At 40.8% G+C, this 22,216-nt stretch overlaps 1 protein-coding gene across 6 annotated transcripts in view; it reads right to left on the reverse strand.

Annotated features, from left to right (window-relative positions):
* The window catches only part of AMN1 (antagonist of mitotic exit network 1 homolog), a 32,712-nt gene extending 15,069 nt beyond the window's left edge, over window positions 1-17,643 (reverse strand). For 4 of the 6 annotated variants that reach the window (XM_026070311.1, XM_026070310.1, XM_026070315.1 and 1 more), the window contains exons 1-4: window positions 17,524-17,643; window positions 11,759-11,891; window positions 7,361-7,505; window positions 3,647-3,864 (exon numbers count right to left, since the gene is read on the reverse strand). In XM_026070311.1, the coding sequence (XP_025926096.1) occupies window positions 3,647-3,864; window positions 7,361-7,505; window positions 11,759-11,891; window positions 17,524-17,585 (558 nt within the window). In that variant the 5' untranslated portion in view covers window positions 17,586-17,643. Of the gene's footprint in view, window positions 1-3,646; window positions 3,865-7,360; window positions 7,506-11,758; window positions 11,892-12,151; window positions 13,789-13,834; window positions 14,227-17,523 lie in introns of those variants that run through there. The other 2 variants (XM_026070312.1, XM_026070313.1) reach the window with 2 other exon arrangements.
* Between the last annotated feature and the right edge of the window lie 4,573 nt (window positions 17,644-22,216).

Below are 22,216 nucleotides of genomic sequence, written 5' to 3' on the forward strand. Positions count from 1 at the left end.
TGATAGTACACTCTAACTGCAGGGTTTAAAGAACAAGCTGATTCAGGTAAACACCACTAGCAAAAATTAGGCTGAAGCTGATTTTATTTGTTTGGGACTAAGTGGGAAAAAACGGGCATATCTGTGTGCCATATTTGTGCACTTCACTACTAGTGATCAGATGATAAAGGAGGACATTTCCCTTGGACACAGGTTCAGTATTAGAGGAATACTGTCTATGTCTATGTACTCCTTGAAAGTCCAACATGACCCTTGCTTCTTTGCAACTTAATCCCTGAGCTTTGAATACAGCATTATCTTTAACAGGTACTCTATCATCAAGTAAAACCTAATTTTTGTCTGTTAAGTTTCTTAAAAAAACAAAAGCATAATACAAATATTTAGTACACTGCTGACTCTAAGCTTAAATTATTAATGTTCTTCTAAATGCAATCATTTAAATAATTTTTTGACTTTGGGACAGATTCTTTGGACTTCTTTTCATCCCCACATCATGTCAAGGAACTGACATGTTTCATTGGCCATTCATAGCTCTCTAAGGACTCTACCCACTAATGGCATTGCAAGCATAATTGCTTACCCATTGGCCACAGTCAGACACTTGTTTATTTATAATCCTTCCTCTTCCAGGAATCAAATTCATTAAGCCTCCTCCCCACTTCAAAAGCTGGCTTGGATATCAAATCCATCACACAGGTTCTTTCATAGACCTTATATTAGATGTCAAACATAATGCTGGTTGTACTTAGCAAACACACAGGGATACTCAGCAAAATTTGACAGCTAGAATCCATACACCACAAACTCCATTTCTCTTTAACAATATGATTATTTCCATTGCACAAATTATCCTACTGGCTACTGGCCTTCTATCACAAGTCTACTGTACAGAAGTGTAATAGAAAGGGTAAGATTGGAGTGAAAGGAGAATAAATGGGAATGTCTGGGTGTGGAGGCAGAAGAGCCATGAGAATGGCAGCTATTGACGATACCTAGATTAGCAGCTCAACAAGAGGCCAGCGCATCTACTCCTCAGGGTACCCAGGCATGAGACAAAGGGCAGTAAAGGAGTAACTTACAGTAACTCTCATAGATGGGACAGAATGGAGAGATTAATCACTGTCAGTTCCTAAAGGGTATAAAAAAGGCATATCCAAAACCAGTGCATGGTCACCWACCTAGGAAGAACCCAAATGATGTGATGACAGTTTGATATACCCTATGTCCCTCACCCTCCATGTCAGCAAAACAAACCTGGACCAGACTGCCTGGTTGGTGCCTGAACACTGGACAGGCCACCTAGATACCAATGTCTTGACACTTGTGAGCATAAGGCTATGAGAGCATAAGTAAGTGAAAGCAGTTTTGTATTAAAACAAAATCACCTCCCTTTTTCCTAAGGGCACACATTAAGCACTGCCATACTGTTATTATGGTGTTGCAGCATTGTTTCCTACACTGTCAAGTATCTATTTGCATTCTCTGCAATGCCACATCTGCCCATCTTCATTAAGGGATACATTCTTATTCGTATAAACCACCTGTAATTAGTATCAAGCCAAAAATTCATCAGCTTCTTGGCACAGACAAGCTGTGATCAAACTCCATGTGYATCTAGCAAAGGCTTACATACCCAGGTACCAGCAGTTAACCGCACAAGCAGCCTAGCTCTGTTCTACATAAGAAGTGTGTCTGGACAGATAGTGGCTAAAGCACAACCCTCCTGTTTTTGCTAACACATTTTGCAGAGCACTAAATTGCCCCACACCCTACATAAAATAACTGTTGTAGCTTGCACAGCCCATTTAGGCTACATTCTTCCTACAATTATTTGCCATATACTGAGTCAATGGATATTAAAGAGGAAACGTACTGTTTAATCAGTGCAGCAACTTGGACTCTTGAACCTGGGTTTCCACCTCCAACATTGTCAGGATTTACAGGTACATGGAACAGACTAAAAGTACAGCAGTAGGCACAGGACTTACCTAAGAACGTGTCCCTCAGAGTGGTAACATAAGCATATTGATATATAAGCATACTACATATACACTCAAGCATAAATGGATTTCTTATACAGTCCTGGGCCAATGGAGCAGAGTTCTTCAGCCAAGCTCCCAAGGTTATACCTCTTTCTCAGTTCAGTCCTTCCCTTTCCTTCTTCCTGCCCTGCTTCCATTTATTTTGCATCACTCCTTATGCCTTYCACTTAACTGCATTTCATCTCTCTGGATTCAGCCCATGATCCTATTTTAAAACTGGCTTCATCATCTCTTGGTGTTTAGCCCCTTTCTAGTTTCACTTACATCTGTTTTCTTGTTCCTGTTAGCGAGCTGTGCCCTTCTTTGCATGTTCATTTACTTCTGATTTCCTCATTTACTTTACTCCACACAGGTTTGAAAGTTCCTCTTGATATTTTTAACATGCATCATGGCCCTCAAACACAAGCACATGGTTAGGCCTTGCAATCTCTACAGGCATGAGCACCTACAGTTTCAGTCTGCATGGTCAATGTCACAGGGATATATTGTAAACTTATCTCATTGACATCTAATACACTTTTCCATTTATTTTAGCCAAACAGAATTATGAATTTTAGTATACTGTCATCACATGACTGATTATCAGAAAGGAATAAAAGACACCGAAACATTTAATTATTCAAGAAGTTCTCAACTCAGCTAAAACAGATAATAGGAAATTTATATATTTCAGACACAGGAAGAGGAGAGAGAGGGAAGAGAACAAAAAAGTCATGAAGTAGTTTGAATACATTAAAAAATTGGCAAATAAAAAATTGAAATGACTTTTGATTCCCTACTTCTGGAAAAACTGAAAGGGGAACAACAGCATTTAAAATATAGAACCTGTTATGTGTTTTTCAAATCTGACACTTTGTTATGAACGTTCTATGCTTGGCTCATACTCAACACAAAATGATCTTTTACCACCAGAGTCAACTGAATGCTATACTTCACTATCGCAAGAATTCCCTTCCTCAACTTCATTATCTTACTGCAGTTATGAAGTCTGTTGTAATATTGCTATTACAGCTGATGCCCCCCCTCTACTCATACTAAATACCAACTGGTGTTAAAGCCTCTGTCCTTTCTAACATTTTTAGTATCATTCTTTCCCTTTTGACTCCATAACATGACAACGACAGACCATCCAAAAAGCATAGTCACTCTGGAACTAGAACTAGTTAAGTCGTGTTTACTTCTTCTACGGACTTACATTGTTTGACATCCTTTATTTTTATTATTCAGGTCAGTTTGTCCTAACCACAAGCAGATAATTTGTTCAAGATTCCACTTTCTTTATATGAAATATTTAGTAACATTTTACAACTTGAAGAAAATAAAACTAAATAAAACACACCGAAAAAACACTTCCATTAATAGATAGACTCTAATGAAACAGATTTATCTTTGATCAACAAGAAATACTGTAATACTAAAATACTTATTATCAAGATGCAAAATATAACCTCTCTCTTCCCCGAGAGGAGGAAACCAGAAATGAACTGTGGTTCCGGATCCTAAAAGCTTGTCAAAAATACAGCTAAAAAGATCCTCTTTCAATTTTATTATGCTAGTCTKAATAAATAAATAAAAGTCAGTTAGCCCATTGCCACCCTGCTTACCTGAGTAGATGAAAAGTCCACACTGTGAAGAAATTTGCAGTTCTCTCCTAGTGCCTGCAAGGATGCATCCATGATGCCCAAACAGCTGCCTAAGTTCACTATTTGTAGGAACTGGCAGTTGAGCGCAAGAGCAAGAACTCCACTGTCAGTTATATCGCAGCACCTTTTAAAAGACGCTTCACGCAAGTAAGGACAGGATAAAGCCAGAGCTATGACACCTGTCAAAGAAATAGACCAATTAAAGAATTAACCTTTTTTTTTTTTTTTTTTTTTTTTAAACTAACCACCATGCTGAATCCAATATGCTATGCTCTGGTCACTGACTGCTCAGTTTTCATTTTGTGCCAAGCCAGTGGAATTCTGTAAGAGGAAATCATTTTGTGGCTGGTTTAATTCAATGGCGAGAAAAAGAAAATCACACAATACCAAACAGAAATGGAGGCCTGGAAAATGGCACTACTGAAGAATGCTGGAGGTGATAAAGGTTTCTAAGTGCTGAATTCCGTTCCTTAGAGTAGAGGAATACCTGAGGGAATCTATATACATGAAGTATCATCTCAATGAGTGCATGAAAAAAACACAGACACTGGCTTGAGATGCCTCTGGAATGCTGGAGTTGCATCATGGTTTTGAAGATCTGGCAGATCCTTCCAAGAAGGACGTTCATTCATACAACTGAAGTATTTCAGGCATCTGGTCAATAAGATTATGCAGACAATAGGTGCAACATGATTCACGGAAGCACGTGATCATAAGGGCAAGTCAGGGAAAGATTAGCTAGCGGATGAGAAATCAAGTGAAGGAATATTATGCTGTGCTAGAAAATGGGCTTGTGAAACTTACAGAAACAGAATATGGAACAACATCCTGGGACAGTGAGGATGAGGGCAGAGGGAACTGTCCCAGAAGAGAAAGAGGACAATAGGATAGGCAGAGATGGGGGAACCTGAGGAAGAGTAAGAAAGGAGAAAAGGCAGTAAAAGAACAGTGGATAATTTTCTAGAGAAAGCAGAATGGAAAGGACAGACACAATAATATTAAAAAAAAAAAAAAAAAACCCTTTGGCAGCTCTATGTGCATGGAAAGTCCTTGCCAAGAAGCACTGAGAAGGTGGTCACCAAAACAAATCTGTAAAATAGAAAGGCACGAAATGTATAATGAGGCAGGGACCTAAAACATGGATCTGAAGCAGAAGACAACTCTAAAGGGAGAAATCCGCTGGTCAAGCTGAGATGAATGAAACTACAAATTCTTTACTGGGACAAATCAAGGATAACTATGCTAGATTGGTGGCAGACACAGAAAGAAGCACTGTCTCAGGGAAACTGAAGTGATATTTTGCTGGCTCCTGAAGGAATACGCCTGCTGTAGGGCCTGGAATGTTTGAGCACTGCGACACGTTCATCAGAAAAGCAATCTTCCTTAAAACAGACTCTGCCCAAGTGACCAGGGAAAGAGCATCTGGGAATGGTCAGCAAAAAAAAAAGCAAAGAAAAAAAAAGCTTTACACTGTAAAATTATTGCATTAACTTATTCCAATCCTCTCCACTTTCACCAGGTTTTCATATACACAGTCATTCATTTCAGGTAAACAAGGTTTAGTAGTGTATATGGGAGTACCAACGGATAGGAAGACAAAATGAGAATCAAGTCTGATAAGAAAAATACTCAGTGTGGCACTACAATTAGTAAGCAGACTATACCTAACCAGCAAGGGATGAAGGTGTGGTTAGTGTCAGGGAGCAGCAAGAGAAGAGCTTCCATAAGGGAAGGTGAGCCAGGGGCCTAGGGTGGCCACAAGGCAGGCCAGGCAGTGCCCTCACTGACCTGCCATAGTCTCACAGTACCTGAACTAGGCAAGCTGAGCAGACTGGCACTAGCACCAGGTCCCACGATGGTCCAGTGATCACCAGGCAAAAGCAAGGCAACATGCGAGGTCCAAGGTCAATCCAAAAAACCAAAACAATATTTCAGAAGTAGGAGTGGGACCAGACACGTCTATGACATAGCTCACGCCAGGCCAGGACTGCCCAGGCCTGAGCTTAAATGGAGCTCCTGAGTCCATGGGCAGGAGCTGTGGGTTGCGGGTCCCAGCTGAGGCTGGTCAGGGCCATTAAGGTCTACTGGTGCCCTCAGAGCCCTGACAGTTAGTAACAACTGAAATATTTGCACAGAAGTGTCAGGAGGTAGCCAATAAAATAAGAGAACATGAACTACAGATGTAAGTTGTGAAAGGATTTATTGCAGGGATTAAGGAAACATGATAAATCCAACAGTACAGAATATTACATCACTTTCTGGAAAGATGGAAATAAAAAGTTGAATATGATAAAATATGTTACTGTGTAAGAACTGCAAAGAATACTTGCTTGGGTCAAAACCACTTTGGAAAGACAGTACTGAGAAATTAATTTAGATGAAGCAATAAATACTACTGTATATTATATTACAGGAGAATAAATGTCCCACAAGCAACCTACAGAGTAAGTGTTTACTAGTAATGATAGGGCTCAGATATTCCTAGATATGGTAGCCAACAGCTTCTCCTCCCTGCCAGAAGAAACTGTCACTGAGTTAGTAAGAGGTAGCACCAATTTAATTTTTTTTTTCCTGGTTTTGTGTGTGTATGTAATTAAGATGTGTGATTAAGAATTGATTCCGCTTAAATTAAAAGTAGGGGCTTCGTAACGTAGATTCTCAGTTTAAAAGGGCCTCAGCAGGAAAGTCAGTGAAGCTGGATTGGCAAGTAGGAACTGGCCAATAAAGAAGAACTAGACTTTCCATTTTTACTTGCAAAGTAATCAGGAATCTGTATCCAAATAGAGGAAAAATATACAAAAAGAGCTCTAGGCTTAGCTGGTTCCTTATGAAMCATGTTAGAAATCAGTGGATAGATGAAGGCATGGAAGGAAGAACATTGCAATCTATGTCTTAGGAGTGAAAAAGCATAAGGGTGAGGTGAAATTTTCCAGAAATCAACTAGCAAAAGGTTACATCAAATACATAAGTAAAAATATATCACTGTGCAGTGGTAACATAAAAAAAAAGACACAGACCAAGGCTGATCTAAAATAAGGTATATATTAACTCCAAACTAAATTAATATTTTGCCTCAGTTTTCAATGAGGATGAGTTAATGATGGAGTGAAGGGATAAGTGCAATGAAAAGACACAACAAAACTTAAATGGGAAATAAAGCTCAATAAGCTTAATGCTCTTAAGCCAATAGCTCCTGATACAACTTTACAACAGAGGTTATGAGTAATACCTGAAATCACAAGTCCTAAAGCAAGGAAGTCTTTCAAGTCAGGGGATGCTTGCAGATTAATAAATATATTTAAATAACAGAGGGGAAAAAAGTGATCTAGGAAACCCCAAGCCAGAAACTTGAGCCCCAGTGGTACTGGCAAGGCTCTGGAACCAATTTTGAGCAAGGAATAATTAAGAAGATGAAGTAGAAAATATGATCAAGTGTACCAGTTTTACCAGAAACCTAACCTGAGAGTAACCCGATAGCTTTCTTTCTTTCGTAAGATAATCAGTGCTCTACTTTTATAATTGACTAATTATAAGTCGTTTCAGCAATATACCGGTGTGGCATTGGGGATTTTTTTAAAACAATATTTACCCTACATATTTTTGCAATTTACTCCAATCTTACAAGAAAAATAAAACATAAATAAGATCCCGGTTATCTGTGCACAGATAACATACCTTCTGAAGTGATTCCCAATCTGTTTTCTTTGCAAGAATTTAAGTTGATTTTTTTCAATTGCTTGCAGTTATAAAGCTGTAACAATGCATTATCTGAAATATCACAGTCTCGGAGGTCTAGAGACTCTACAGCAGGGTGCAATACCTGTAATAAAAACCTAGTATTTCAGTCAACACTGCTATGTCAGGAAACATGCATATTTTAATCTGAAATAGTTGTTACATTAGACATTACATAGAACTTAAAAATATTCACTAGAGGATGGAGTTACCAGACCTGGCAACTAAAATCTCTAAAGCTAATATGCTATATTTGCAGAAGCAGTTCATCTCCTACAGCATAAATGTTGTTCAGTTTCTGTGATCACATCTAAAATAGAAGCACATTAACACTACAGCATACTGATATACTACCTTGCCAAAGCAATCCTAGTTTGGATGCAATTATAAGAGCAAAGCTGTACTTTGTAACCTCTTCAGTAAAAATCAGCTATTACCAGAGTCACAAATTTAGTCAGTGGAAATACTACTCTGGTGGTGCAGTTAACACTGATGTTTCTGCCAGCACAGATATGTTTACCAAGGCTCATACTCTCAAACCTACTAGCACAACTATGATGGCAGAAATCTGAAGTGTAAATACTGACTATGTTTGGTCAAAATTTAAATCTGCTTGACAGATACAGGTAAAATCTGAAAAATATTTTACCCCAGAGTATTTTTCTTACCTACACACAAAACACACACACGCTCTTTCTCTCATAAACAAGCAAACTCATTATCATACCATGAAGAGGTATCCAATCCTCATTAAATGGGCACTTTCACTCCCATAATACCATAGGTTAGAGTTCTTACGCAATCTTCCCCAAGAAAGCTTTTATGAAATTAAGAGCCAAAGCAATGGAAGGCCCCACACCTTACCTCTAATTTCATTTTTAAGGTCTCTTGCTACTTTTTATAAAAACCACTTATAGCCCCCTCTTGCTACTTTTGATTAAAAAATACTTATAGCCCCCTCTCTCCAGTCCAAGTGTCACTGCATGAAAATGATCACATACCTTTGCTGACCTGCCCTTCAGACCAATAGGCCAAACATCAGACCAAATGTTGGAGCAGATTATTACCCAAATATCTCTCTTCAGCCTGTCATTCCCTCCCTTACCTCACACAGGTAATTGTTTATGATAAATTTCCATACACAAGCAAAGATAACAGCATGGTTGAGAGGCTTGWTAAAAGCCTATTCCTTTTTCAGGTTCACCACTCTAAACAGTTACAACACAGATATTACAGGATATTGTTCTTCTCTTACGCAAATACACAAGATGCTAAAATCTCTACTGATAGAGCCAAATAAGCCTTCTGAAAAAAGCAACAACTTCTAGTAGATTATAATTGCAATCTTTTGACAAAATGAGTGATATGTCAGATATCATTTGGGAGAAAAAAAGCTGTCAAAGCTAAAAGCCTCAAACATGCTCCTTTATCCCATAAAACCACCGATRTATCCCATATTATACTTGTGAGCAATTTTCAAAAGAATAACATCCAAGTCTTACTTCATTGACACTTCTGAATTCATATCGAAGAAAACAATACATCCAAAACCAAAGATGACCTACTTGAAGCCAAAGTGACCATCTAAACTTATTGAAGACACTTTCCCTGACTGCTGGCTTTCTTTCACAACTGCTGATTGCCTAGGGCACAACAAAAGTGAGCAAGCTGCCAATTTTGAAGCCACATGAGAAACCTTAGGAGAAATTAGGACTGCAAAATGGGGTGGGGGGACAGCTTTAGATGCAAGGAAATCTACATGACAAGCAACAGTGCTATAAGAGTACTGTCCATTTAGTGTAATTTGAGCATTAAGCTTCCCCAGCCAATGATTTTTCAATGACTAAATTATTACTTAAAGGTTTGTTTTCTGTCACCCTTCAGAGATTCATATTCACTGAATACTTATATAAAACTCTAATGTCTCAAAGAAGGTGGAATTTAAGATAGAATAAGGATTGTTTGTATGTAGAGTACAAGAGATGAAAGTACAGGTTTATAGTTTGTGGACAAATGCTGAAAGGCTTTATAGATCTTTATGGTAAAAGTGAATTTGAATAAGGAGTTTAGCATACATGTCACGGAAGGCTACTATTGGAAAAAAGCATAGTAAAGAAAAAAATGGATGGTAACACAAATCTGGGCAAGAAAAGGGAGGTAAGAGATTAAATAGAAGCTTATTTATACAAGCCAATGAACAGGATTTTGACTTGTAGAAATTTAAACTTTATGCAAAAGGTGGGACAACAGCAAGGAAAGTATGAGCACAAAAGCCAATGAGATAGCATAGCATAAAAACCTGGGAAGAAAATAGATCCAGCAGTAATACTGTGGAGACTGTGAAAGACAAAGGCAGGACAGAAGCGGTAATAAAGACAAAAAAATCCATTATCTATATGGAAGACAAATAGAGGCGTGTTGCAAATGTGGACATGATGTGGGCAAGGAATAATGAGAAGAGCTAAACAACATATGCCATTTCTGCTACACTGACCAACAAGAAGAATACCAGCAAGATGAAAGAATGGGAAAACTGTAGAGTGAAACAGTGCAGAGAAATGTATTCAAAATCTAAAAGGTGACTATCAGTTAAAAAAAAGCAAATGAGACAAAGCCAAAAATTGTTAGCACCAAAATTTAAGGTATAATATGCTCAACAAAAGTGATGATAGCTAAGGTCAGAATTGCAGAAAGTGTGAAGGAAACAGAGAAAGGAAAAACATACAAGAAAGAATATCTAAGTATTAGCTGGAAAACAGGCTCCAAGAGAAGGCACGGATCAACTGCTGAATGAACACAAGGAAAGATGAGATTTGTAGAGAACCCGAGGAAAAGATTATAACTTAAACTCTCTAGTTTCTTTCCAGACTAAAGATAATTAACCTAATAGTCTAACTTAATAGTTTTTGTGCGTTTATACATACACAATCACGTTTTTGTTTATAAGAGTTCTCAGGATGTTTAGGAAGGCTTACTATTGCAAAAATAGCTAAAAACAAATTGTGTCAACTTAAACTTGTCAAAATAAGATAAATGAATACAACGATTCTGATTTTTACATAAACACTTATTTTTACAATTAAAAAAATGGAGCGTATTGAAGATAAAGTTTTCCACAATAATGCTAGATGCAGAATCAGAAGTAACTTCACTATTACGTCTCTGAGAAACTGGTACTATTTGCCTGTTCTGAATTATAGATCAAAGCAGGAATGAACAGGGAGTCATTCATTTCCCCTGTTCCACCAAGGCCAACCTTAGCTTTCCTCAATTCTCATGCCTCCCTTGAGACTAAACAAGATAACAGGAGATAGATTCCAACATAGTTGTGCCCCTCAATTTTCAGCTAAAGAGTCATTAAAACCAGTTTCATTTTGAAATACTGGCAGCCGTCAGTGAGCAAGAAGGATGAGAGAATTTGGATTGATCAATTTCTAGCCCTAGCATCATCATATTTAAAAGAATCAAAATTTAAATAAACTGTACTGAGATGATGTATTTAAAGTCCATAGAGCATAATAGAAATCTAACAAGTTTCTAAAAGCTTTCCATTATCCACTGGTTCTTGAAACACACTATTCTTCTGTCACCATCAGAGGAAACAGAAGCATATCTGGGGGTGCAATCCGCTGTTGTTGCTGGAAGTCAGCTTCTCTGTCATCAGCACTGAATAGAGAAACAAATTTCCACAGTGCAGAAAGATTTTTTTTGGAAGCATTTAAAAACAACCAAAAATCAACAACCTGTCCAGACACCACCTGGATATTAAATATCTCCAATAATAATATGAAATTATTTCATATAATTTATATTTATACTACAAATTATAATTAATATGATTAAATATAAATTATAAAATAATAATAATAAAAACAATTCCAAATGCCATTACTATAGCCATAGTTCTGCAGTATACTGTTTATTGTGTGTCAGACAAGTTACCAGAAACTGATAATGTAACCTGTAGTACAATCTGATATTGCCTTGAGCCCCTTACAAATTGCACAATATCTTACACTCAAGAACAAAGGCTGGTCTGCAATAGTCTAGTTTCCCAGACTGAAAAGGGATGATATGTCAGCTGATTAAACAGAAGTCAGTTATCACCAACTGGAGTATGTTTTTAATTTACTTGTCACTAAAAGCACAGTCTTATTATTTCTAATACAGGACTATTCGTATTATGGAGCTTAGAAATACATAAAAGAATAAACTGTAAAGATGTGGACAGTGTAAGCAACCCTGAATTTATCTGTTGACTCATATACAGAGTTTTAGTTTAGCTCATCTTTTTGTATTAAACTAGCACAGAGAGAGTAGTTCTGAATTGGTTCTTACCTCACCAATATTTGAATCGGTTATTTGCCCTTGTCTACTCATTAATTTAATCAGTTTATCCTTTATGTTGGGTGGCAATGACTTAATATCCGCAATGTATCTGGAAAGGTTCTTTGTCAAACATTGAAGGCATCTGAAATAAAGGAAAGTTACAGAACAGTCAAAAAAAGGCATTACATAGTAGAACCAGAACAACCAAGCCATAAGAAGATGTCATCTTCTGCATTGCTGGAATTGCTGCTTCCAAATCTTACCAGTTCCAGCTGTTCCATGCTACCACCAGCTCAGTTATTGCCCTTTCAGGTCGATCAACTGATCTTTTGTGCACACATTCCCCAATCAACCATAGGCAAAAAATCAGCCACATTCACTCTGATCACCAATCCAGCTCACCAAAACAGCTCTGCTTGTGGTTCATTTGTGAGCACTAAAAGGAGCCCTTTCACCAGCTGAGTCTCCAGTTGGTAGACAGCAAAAATCTTCAGTTAGGGAGCTGGTTCCAGAGAAGGGACACTTCTCTTTCACCTCAGTTAAGCAAAAACGTTTAGGAGATGTTTTCAGACGCAATATTTTGTTTACAGTGTAGTCTTTAACACTCTTAATATGAAAGGTTCTGTGTAACCTTGTGCTTAAAACTAGMTCTGATAGCAGAGGACTGGCACCTGAGATAGAAATTCTTCAGTCTCTTAGTGGGGTCCAGTGAATCACAGATCAACAAGCCTGTGGGTCTTACCAAGCAAACTAGGTAAAGAATAGAATTAGTGAACATATGGAAAATACAACATATTGGGGGAAAGCGAACAAACTTTGTAACGGGAACCAACAAAGCCTGAACAACACAGCTCAGATTAATATGATCTATTTGGATTTCTACAAGGCATTCAGCAAGACCCAACAACAATGGTTGCTGAAGGAACTAAGCTGCCCTGGGATGAGAAGGAAGGTCTCACACAGAGGAATAGCTAGTTGAAATCCTGTTGCAAACAGCAATACTGGTTGGTTTGACTCAGTGCAGCCATTCTTGCTTTTAATACCAATATTTTAGGCTCCTCCCTCCCCCATAATGTTTATTCCTCAGAATAATTCATCAAACTGAAGGAAGAAGCCTGGTTATCATACTGGGCTGTAGATTTTGAACCAACAATAATGCCAACATACACTGTTTCACCTGCTTTTTCTGTACGTCATAAACATATTGCTCTCTGGGCACCTTTTGTCTCCAGGGTCAAAATTGTTTCCCCATTTTGAGATATTTGTTGACTTTTCCAGATACTCAAACTTGTTTTACTCAAAATTCACATCCCGAGATACTGTTGCATGAGAAATCTCAAACACACAGGACTTAGGTCAAGCAGCTCAGTACAACTGAGTACTATAGAGGGACAGTAATCACTCAGCCCTATCTTTTTAAATTCCTAAGGTACTTTAATGTATCATAGAATACAGAAAATGTTAATGCCCCTACCTCTACAATTTTAAGTTACAGTCACAGGCTCATTGAAACACCAAAGRTAACTACTGGACAAGCTTCTATACAGCTTCTAAGCATCTTGAGTGTACTGACCTTCAGAGCAATCACCACCCATCCATACACTAAAGGGCAACTGCTGGTCCTTAAAGAAGGAACTGCAACTTCTGAGAGCAGACTTTATTACAAAAAACCAAAGTCCCTATGCAAGCAAGGAACATAAATCAGGGTGAATCTAACCAAGATCCAGAGGTAACTGAAAAGACAGCATTTTTGTCTTCTAGGAAATGCCAAGACTTTAAAAAGTATTACAGCACAGCAAAGCTAAAACTGAGGGAGTTGAAAAGGGGGAGGAAAGATACCTCCCACCCCCGTTGCTTAGAAACCTAACATGGGAGTCAATATAAGCAGTGGAGTGCTCTGAATTATCTCTGGAGGTTCTAATGTCTACAGATCATAGCTGCCTGAATTATATTTCCAAGGTATAAATAATAAACATCCCTGTCCCAACCTTTCTTTTTAAATCCAGTCCAAAATTTTGAAAGAAAACATTATAGTCCCACAAAACCTTTTGCTTTTGTATAATCAGCATTTTTCCATGAACCCACCTTCAGAGCTGCTACTGTAACCACACAGTAACTCCCTCTACTGTAGTTGGCACCTACGCTTTTGTATGATCTGGATACATACAGAAACAATTAAGACTGGTAAATAAACAGAATACAAAAATATTACTCATATGTATTCACCTGGCAGACAGACTAACAGACAGTCCACCTCACTGAAAGAAATGATCAATTCTGTTTTTCATGGGCAGGGAAAACTAAGTAATACTTTACTCCTGTAATAACCTGACAAAAGATCATTTCTTTTCCCCAAACTCCCAACTGATTTCTTCCCAGTTCATATATCAGACTTGCTACACCACCTGTTCGTATTTCAGACCCGTCTATTTAGTGTCAAATGGCATATTCAAGAGTTCCAAAAATGTCAAGGGTATAGAGTAGAAGAGGCCTATGACCTTTAACCTTCAGGGCCTACATATATATATATATATATATTTCTAATCTATATTACAGAGACTAGATCTGTGTAAGTAATTGTGCTAAAATAGCCTAACTTACACTGAAGTACAGCTTATACTAAGTTATATCACATGAAATAGAATAGCAGAACAGATGTTAGAAGTGGGACATGTCAGAAGAAATGAACCAGAAGAGCAGATACTAAAACAGRCTTAATGGCAAATAACAAAACAGATACATCTTCCTGCATCCTTTAGGACTGGTTAATTTATATTTGCAGCAAGACCATAAAAGGGAGCTCTCCTCTGAAACTGAAACTCTCTTTCTGTCCTCAGTTTTTGCTCATGCAGAAGTACCTGTTTGCAGGTGTTCTGATTTCTTCCTTAACACCTTAGTTTTCAAAAGCACTGACAGGCTAGGTTAGCCTTAGTCTGTAACAGGCTGGCCTCCTGTTAATGATGTCAGTTACACAGGAGTTACCAATGACATACTGAACAATCAAACCTTAGCAATATCTAACTACATTCATTCATTACAACTTACATGTGCAGAAACTTCTTTACCATGTAGTTACAATCTCAGTCAAAACATCTTTAAATTTGTTCATTCATTTGTGTTGCTCTGAGTGTCTCATCTTTGGGGGCCAAAACTCTCTTGGTTCCCAGCTCATCTCTGGCATTAACAAGTCAGCTTAAAACTCCTGCCTAGGGCTCTGACAGACTTGTAACAGCAGCCTCCTAAAAGCATGACAGCTAAAGTTGTTACCTGCCCCAGATGTCTTCACCACTGCTCCAGCAAGTGTTGCTGTTGTTGCCAGGCATCTTCCCTACACGGCAGACCTTCCACCTCCTACGCTGTCAATTTTCAACCAAGCATAATTATGTAAACCAATTGCAGTTTTGGCTTACCTTAGTATACTGGCCTTAAAATTGCATCAGCAGGGAGTGCATGTGTAACTAGGTCATTTGTCCTGTTGGGAACAGTAACTTCTGAAAACAGAAGCTGATATAGGACATAACCTCACCAAAAAAAGGAAGGAAGTTTCTAAATATTTCCAGTGGGATGCTCTTGTGCATGTGAGTTTTGGAGTGTCAATTTCTCTTTTGGGGTGAGGGAAAGGCCCTTACAGATACCAACAAGCAGCACAAACACCTTTGTAAATGCACCTTCTGTTAGCTTTGGAGATCTTAAAAATAATGACCTTATTAATAGGACTACTCCATCACACACTAGTTCATTTGTTTCGGTTTTTAGTTTTGGCTGTAAGTGTTGCTAGTTAAGTAAAAGGCCTAAGGGCACAAGCAAGAAGCTTGAAGTGCAGCTTGACATAAATAATGACCATCAGTTGATTAGTATGAGACAAGAAATAGTACACTAGAATTACATGCATTTCTTAAAATGTATATGTAATTATTAGTTTCAAGTATTAGTCTTACTGATATAAAGACTAATAAAGAAAATTGCTGCAACAGAACTAATAAAGTAGTATAAAAAAGGTAAGTAACCAACCAAAAGTAGAAAATGTTGATAGTATCAAGCTCCACAGTACATGTAAGGAAAAATTACTAGCTCTAATATCTAAGGCTAATTAAGAGATCATGTGCATGTAGTGTAATACAGGTCTTAAACATTATTTTAACAGATTAATCATGTAAAACAGAAAAGTATGGGTACTCTTCTAGCTTTGCAAAAGCACTAAGTTATTATCTAAACAGAACCCTTTAAATTAATTTCTATTAGCACATTCAGCTATCATTACAAAGCACTCCAACTGCATATAAAGTCGAGACTAAAGTTGAAAAGGCTAGTTCCATCCTCCTCGCCTCCCCAACCACTTTTTATTGTGCCTCCCTCATGCTGGCTCTAAAATTCACAGATTTGCACACTGAGCTGTATTGGGCAACTGAGCTGAATGAAAATTCACCTGACTAAAACTGCAAAGTCACTGAAATGACAATGCCAGCACAAATGGCTGGGGCAGGGGTCAGCTGCAGCCTGGCTAAATAACCATGGCTTTGGTGTCCCTAAAGATTAACTTTTTTGCTACARAACCTTGTCTAGAACCAGAATGCCACCAAATCATGGCAAATTAAATTCATACTGATTAAAAACTCTCTGTAGAACATTAGTATTTTTACTTCCATAACCTGAAGTGCAGCACAGGTTTAAACATGGAAGGAAGGAAGATTTACAGCATGGAAGCACATAACCCCTTTTTAAAAATTAGCAGTTATTTTTTTCTTCAAAAGAAGAGTAAAAGTCAAGGTCTAACTGCACTGTTTGCGAGCTACTTTTCTTCACTGCGAAAGCAAATCTCTTCCACGCTTTTCACACAGAAAACCCAGGATTTTATCCCTGTGCTGTCTGTAACTTCCTCCTAGACACAAACRTAATTTGACATCATGAAAAACTCAAAGCAAAATATCAGTGAGTGGCTTCACTAGAGCCAGAAAAAAAACAGAGGCCCGCAATCACTCCTCCGCATCCAGATTTGTCAGGGACCACCCTGTCCCCCACCTGCCTAACCCTGTCACTCCTGTCAAACACCTGCCAAACACTGTCACCTCACAAAACCCTGTCACCTACCAACCCCTGCCACCCTTGCCAAGGCCTGTCACCCCTGCCAAACCCTGCCACCTACTCTGTCACTCCTGTCAAACACCTGCCAAACGCTGTCACCACACAAAAACCTGTCACCTACCAAACCCTGCCACCCTTGCCAAACCCTGCCACCTACCCTGTCACCTTTGTCAAGCCCTGTCACTCCTGTCAAACATCTGCCAAACACTGCCACCTACCAAACCCTGCAAAACCCTGTCACCCCTGTCAAACCCTGTCACCCTTGCCAAGCCCCGTCCCCTCAATCACCCGCTGAACCCCATCACTTAACAAACTCACTCACATCACCCACCCTGCCAAACCCTGTCACTCTACTGAACCCTGCCACCTACGCTGCCACTCCTGTGAAACAGCTGACAAACCCTCTCACCCCATCAGACTCTGTCACCCGCCAAACCTTGTCAGACCCTGCCACCTACCTCGCCCTGTCGCACCTACCCAGCCCCGTCATCTGCCAAACCGTTACTCCTGCCACCCTCACGCGAGACCCTGTCACCCACCGCTCCCCGTGGCGCCTACCCAGCCCTGCCGCCTGCCCCTCCCGGCCACCTCCGCCAAACCCAGGCCCGCCTCGGCGCTGCAGCGTTGCTCAAGGCCCCAGCGCCGCCGTGGGAGGGGAAGGGGCGGCGGAGGACGTGCGGGGCGGCACTCACAGGTCCAGGAGGAGCCGGACCTCGCCGCCGGCGCCGTCCCAACCGCCGCTGAGGCGGCTCATGGCGGCAGCGGGGAAGCGGGGAGCGCGGCGCCGCCGCGGCCCGGGCGGCTGCGGCGGGGTGGCGGGGCAGCGGCGAAATGGCGGCGGCTCCTCGGGCCGGAGGCATCATGGGAGCTGTAGTCCGGGCGCTGCCGCCGCGCAGCGCCGCTCCCGCCGCGGGCGTTTGGCGGGAAGCGGAGGGAGCGGGCTGAAACACCGGGAAAACCCTCACAAAAGGGTCTGTCTCCCCCCCTCTTCCATAGCGGTCCCGGAGACGAAGGCTCCCGGTAGGTCGGGGGCAGCGGGGCGCAGTTGTTTTATCCTCTTTCTGGCACAGAAACTGCGGCTTCGTGGTTGCTACCATCAGTAGATCTGCACCAGTGAAACAACGCTGCCTTTTCCTCATCGCCAGTAACCTGCAGAGACTACAGCCTGCAGGGTCTTTCCCGTTATAATTTCTTTTCTCCTCCCTCTCCCACTTCTTACATTTCTGCCTGGATAGGGGGAACTAATGACCAGGTTAAAGCACCCCTGCCCTGGCTACGTGTTCCCGCTCCAGTGCTGTCACTGTGTGGTACCAGCAAATTCTTCAGGTGCGTGGGGTTGAAACAAGGCTGGGTTGTGCTGATGGGGTTTTACTACTCCCCAGCTTGTGCGTTGGAAGCAATTACTAGCCTGCTTACAGCCTTCAGCTGATCACCTCACATGGTCAAGTTGCTTCTGAAATAGCTCATGAACTGCAAAACCTCACCCACCAGGGCTGTACATCACGCTAGAACTGGCACCAGGTTGCCTCAGGGAGCAGTTACATGCTGCTCTCCTGCAGGCACCTACTAAACGTGATGAGAAAATGCAGCAGTAAAACATCAGACTGTAACTGGCAATTCAGGAAGAGCTTGAAAACACAGAATCACAGAAAGTTGAGGGTTGAAGGAACCTCTGGAGATCTTCTGGTCCAGTCTTCCTGTTGAAAGGAAGGTCAGCTAGAGTAGGTTGTCCAGGACCATGTCCAGTCAGCTTTTGACTATCTCCAGGGATGGGCACTCCACCRTCTCTTTGGGCACCTGTTCCAGTACTCAATCACCCTCACAGAGAAAAATAAAATAAAAGTTGAAATACAAGAAATTCCATTTTAAAATGCAATTTATGCCCATTGTCTCTTGCCCTGTCCCTGGGTGCTAGTGAGAAGAGTCTGGCTCCATCTTCTGTACTCCCTCCCATCAAGTATTTACACACATTGACAAGCCTCTTTYGCAGACCAAGCASTCCCAGGTCTCTCAGCCTCTCCTTGTAAGAGAGATGCTCCAGTGCCTTAATCATTTTAATAGTCCTTCACTGGACTCGCTCAGTAGCTCCATGTCTCTCTTGTGCTGGAGAGCCCAGAACTGGACACAGTACTCTCAGATGTGGCCTCACCAGTGCTGAGCAGAGGTGAAGGATCACCTCCCCTGACCTTCCAGCAACATTCTGCCTAACGCAGTCCATGATGCTATTGGCCTTCTTTGCCACAAGGGCATGTTTTTGGCTCACAGTCAACTTCTTGTCCCACAAAACCCCCAGGGCCTTTTCTGCAATGCTCCTTTGCAGCTTGTCAACCCCCAGCCTGTCCTGGTGTACGGGGTTATTCCTCCCCAGGTGCAGGACCCTGCACTTTCCCTTGTTGAACTTCGCAAGGTTCTTCTCTGCCCATTTCTCCAGCTATTGAGGTCCCTCTGAATAGCAGCACAACCCTCTGGTGTATCAGCCACTCCTCAGTTTTGTATCATCAGCAAACTTGCTGAGGGTGCACCCTGCCCCATTATCCAGGTCATTAATGAAGATGTTCAACARTATTGGAGCTAGTATCAACCCCTGAGGGACACCACTAGTGACTCGCCTCCAGCTGGACTTCATGTCACTGATCACAACCCTCTGAGCCAGTGAGTTGAACCAGTTTCCAGTTCACTTAACTGTCCACTTATCTAGCCCATACTTCATCAGCTTGCCTGAGGAAGTTATGGATAACAGTGCTGCAAGCCTTGCTGAAGCAAAGATAGACAGCATCCACTGCTCCCCCCTCATCACCAAGCCAGTCATCTYATCATAGAACAAATGCATGCTGACTGCTCCCAATCACCTTCTTGTCCTTTATGTGATTGGAAATGGCTTCCAGGATTATCTGCTCCATCACCTTCCCAGCGATCAAGGTGAGGCTGACCATCCTATAGTTCCCTGGTTCCTTCTTGAAGATAAGGATGACATTTGTTTTCCTCTAGTCCTCAGGAACATCTCTCGATCACCATGATCTTTCAAAAGACAACCAAGAATGGCCTCCCAGTGACATTGGCCAGCTCCCTCAACTCTTATGGGTGCACCCCATCAGGTTCCACAGACCTGTTTGTTTGGCCTAGGTGTTCCCTAATCTGATGCTCCTCCAATTGAGGGCAAGTCTTACTTGCTCCAGACTTCACTTCGGCCTGGGGTTCCTGAAGCCAGATCTTACCAGTAAAGACCAAGGAGAAGGCAGCACTCAGTACTTCAACATTTTCCATGTCCTTTATCACCAGAGCCCCTGCTCCATTCAGCAGCAGGTCCACCTTTTACCTAGATTTTCTTTTGCAGCCGATATACCTGTAGAAACCCTTTTTTATTGCTCTTCACATCTCCTACTAGATTCATCTCCAAATGGTCTTTGGTTTTCCTAGCCCTACCCTCAAATGCTCAGACAGTGTCTTTATACTCCTCCTAGATCACCCGTTCCTGCTTGCACCTCTTATATGCTTCAATTTTATATTTGAGTTTAGTCAGGAGCTCCTTGCCACCTCCTGCCACCTTTGCAGGATATTCTGCTCACCAGGATGGACCATTCCTGAGCTTGACACAGATCTTCAACAATCACACATCTTCTGCAGACTAAAAGATCATCTCCCACTGCCCCAGCAAAGGGCCCCAGGGACCCCTGCAGCCCCAGCCCTGGATTCTACTTCTGGAGCTCCATCTGGGCTGAAGCATTTGATATTACAGAGAAAACTACCTCAAAGGCTAATGGAAACTGTGCCCCATGGTGCTGCCTACCACTGCTGGGGAAAGCACATGCTGTTCTGAGAAAAGCTGCCAGTCCCTTCTGTGCATCTTCTTGCACCAGCTGCTGTGCCTGTCCACTGCACTCTGGGCCCAGCTCCTATATAGGCCTCTCCCGAGCACTGGCTCAAAGGGTGCTTGACCYTCCCTAACCAGGGGTCAGCTGGAACAAAATCTCCAAGCACCTTTGATCAAGGACAGCTGACAGAACTCGTTAGAGCTTATCATGCAGCCCACTTAACTGTTATGTTACTCCTTTATTTACTGTATAGCTTGCCAAATGCTGAATACATTTATGCTAAATCAACAGTTCAGTCACTGTCTCATCACAATTCTAAACAATTCTAAATGTGTTTGTGCTGGGTTGACAATCTGGTTACCATCCCATCTTGGCACAATGCTTCCCATGCCGTGGGTCCATGACCTCCTGCTGTTTTTGAATTTCCTCCTACAGAACAATACCAGAAACTTCTTTAAAGGTATACCATAATATCATTGTGAATTGATCTGATTGGCAGCCTGTGCTGACATCTGGGTGTAAAATCCCTCAGTCTGAAAGAATTTCTTAGGTAAAACTGAAGAGATCAGAACTATAGCTATAAGAGAACGTTTACTTGCTTTGTGAAACTAGACAATAGTCCCAAAGTGTCATAATCCAGTGTTGCCATCCACGCTGCATAATCCACACTGCAATGAGGCCTAAAGAGCAGGATACTAGATCCTACAGAGGCATTTGTGGTTTGTTTTTTTTTAGTAATGATAAGATAAACTTACAAATGTAGCATTAAAGATTACCAGTGATGGATTCTGCATACCTGATTCTGAAACAATGGCACCCACACAGCTTGTTAATTTTGTTGCAGCCTTGCATACGGTCTAAAGATGGTTCTGCTTCAATAGGTAACAACCTATATATGTATACAATTACATGCATGTGAAGGATATGCAACTCTTGTACAGCAATTGGCTGATTTTCCAACAGGCAGCTCCTGGTTTTCTTCAATATCTTTCAAGATACAGTTTTCTGATAACATAACTAATGTTTTCCAGATGTGACCTCCTGACAACCATAGCACATTCTACTCATGCATAGTATACATTCTTGTTCTAGGGTCACGGAATAGGTCGTGCACACATTCCTGTCCTAGAACCATTAAAAATGTGTTCTACAAAACAATGGTTCGTTAAAAGAATATATGCACGTAATGCTTTTGCTACTGCTTGTTATTAATATCTATCTAATTATGCCACCGTTACTGTTACGTTGATCAAAATGGTTTACTTAAATGAATTTGATTCCCTTTCAGTTACAGCACCAGATGGGCCTATGTTGAAGTGACTAATCATAAATCTTACTTCACTTGCACTTCAGAGCTGTGGCTAGTACGTAAGGAGCCAGGAGGTCACTGAATTGTGAGAAAAGAGGTTGACAGATGATTATAAATATCAGTAGAAAAAATTTATAGTTTCAACTCTGTCTTTTACGACAGCAGTTTTTCTCCATTGAGTGACACAGCATCATGACTTGGTTCTCTTAAGAATATGGGATGATGGGATTCTGTCAGGGAGGACTTTATTTTCGATGATTTTGA

This window comes from Apteryx rowi, unplaced genomic scaffold (assembly GCF_003343035.1).
Source record: "Apteryx rowi isolate R43461 unplaced genomic scaffold, aptRow1 scaffold_31, whole genome shotgun sequence".
Taxonomy (NCBI): Eukaryota; Metazoa; Chordata; class Aves; order Apterygiformes; family Apterygidae; genus Apteryx; species Apteryx rowi.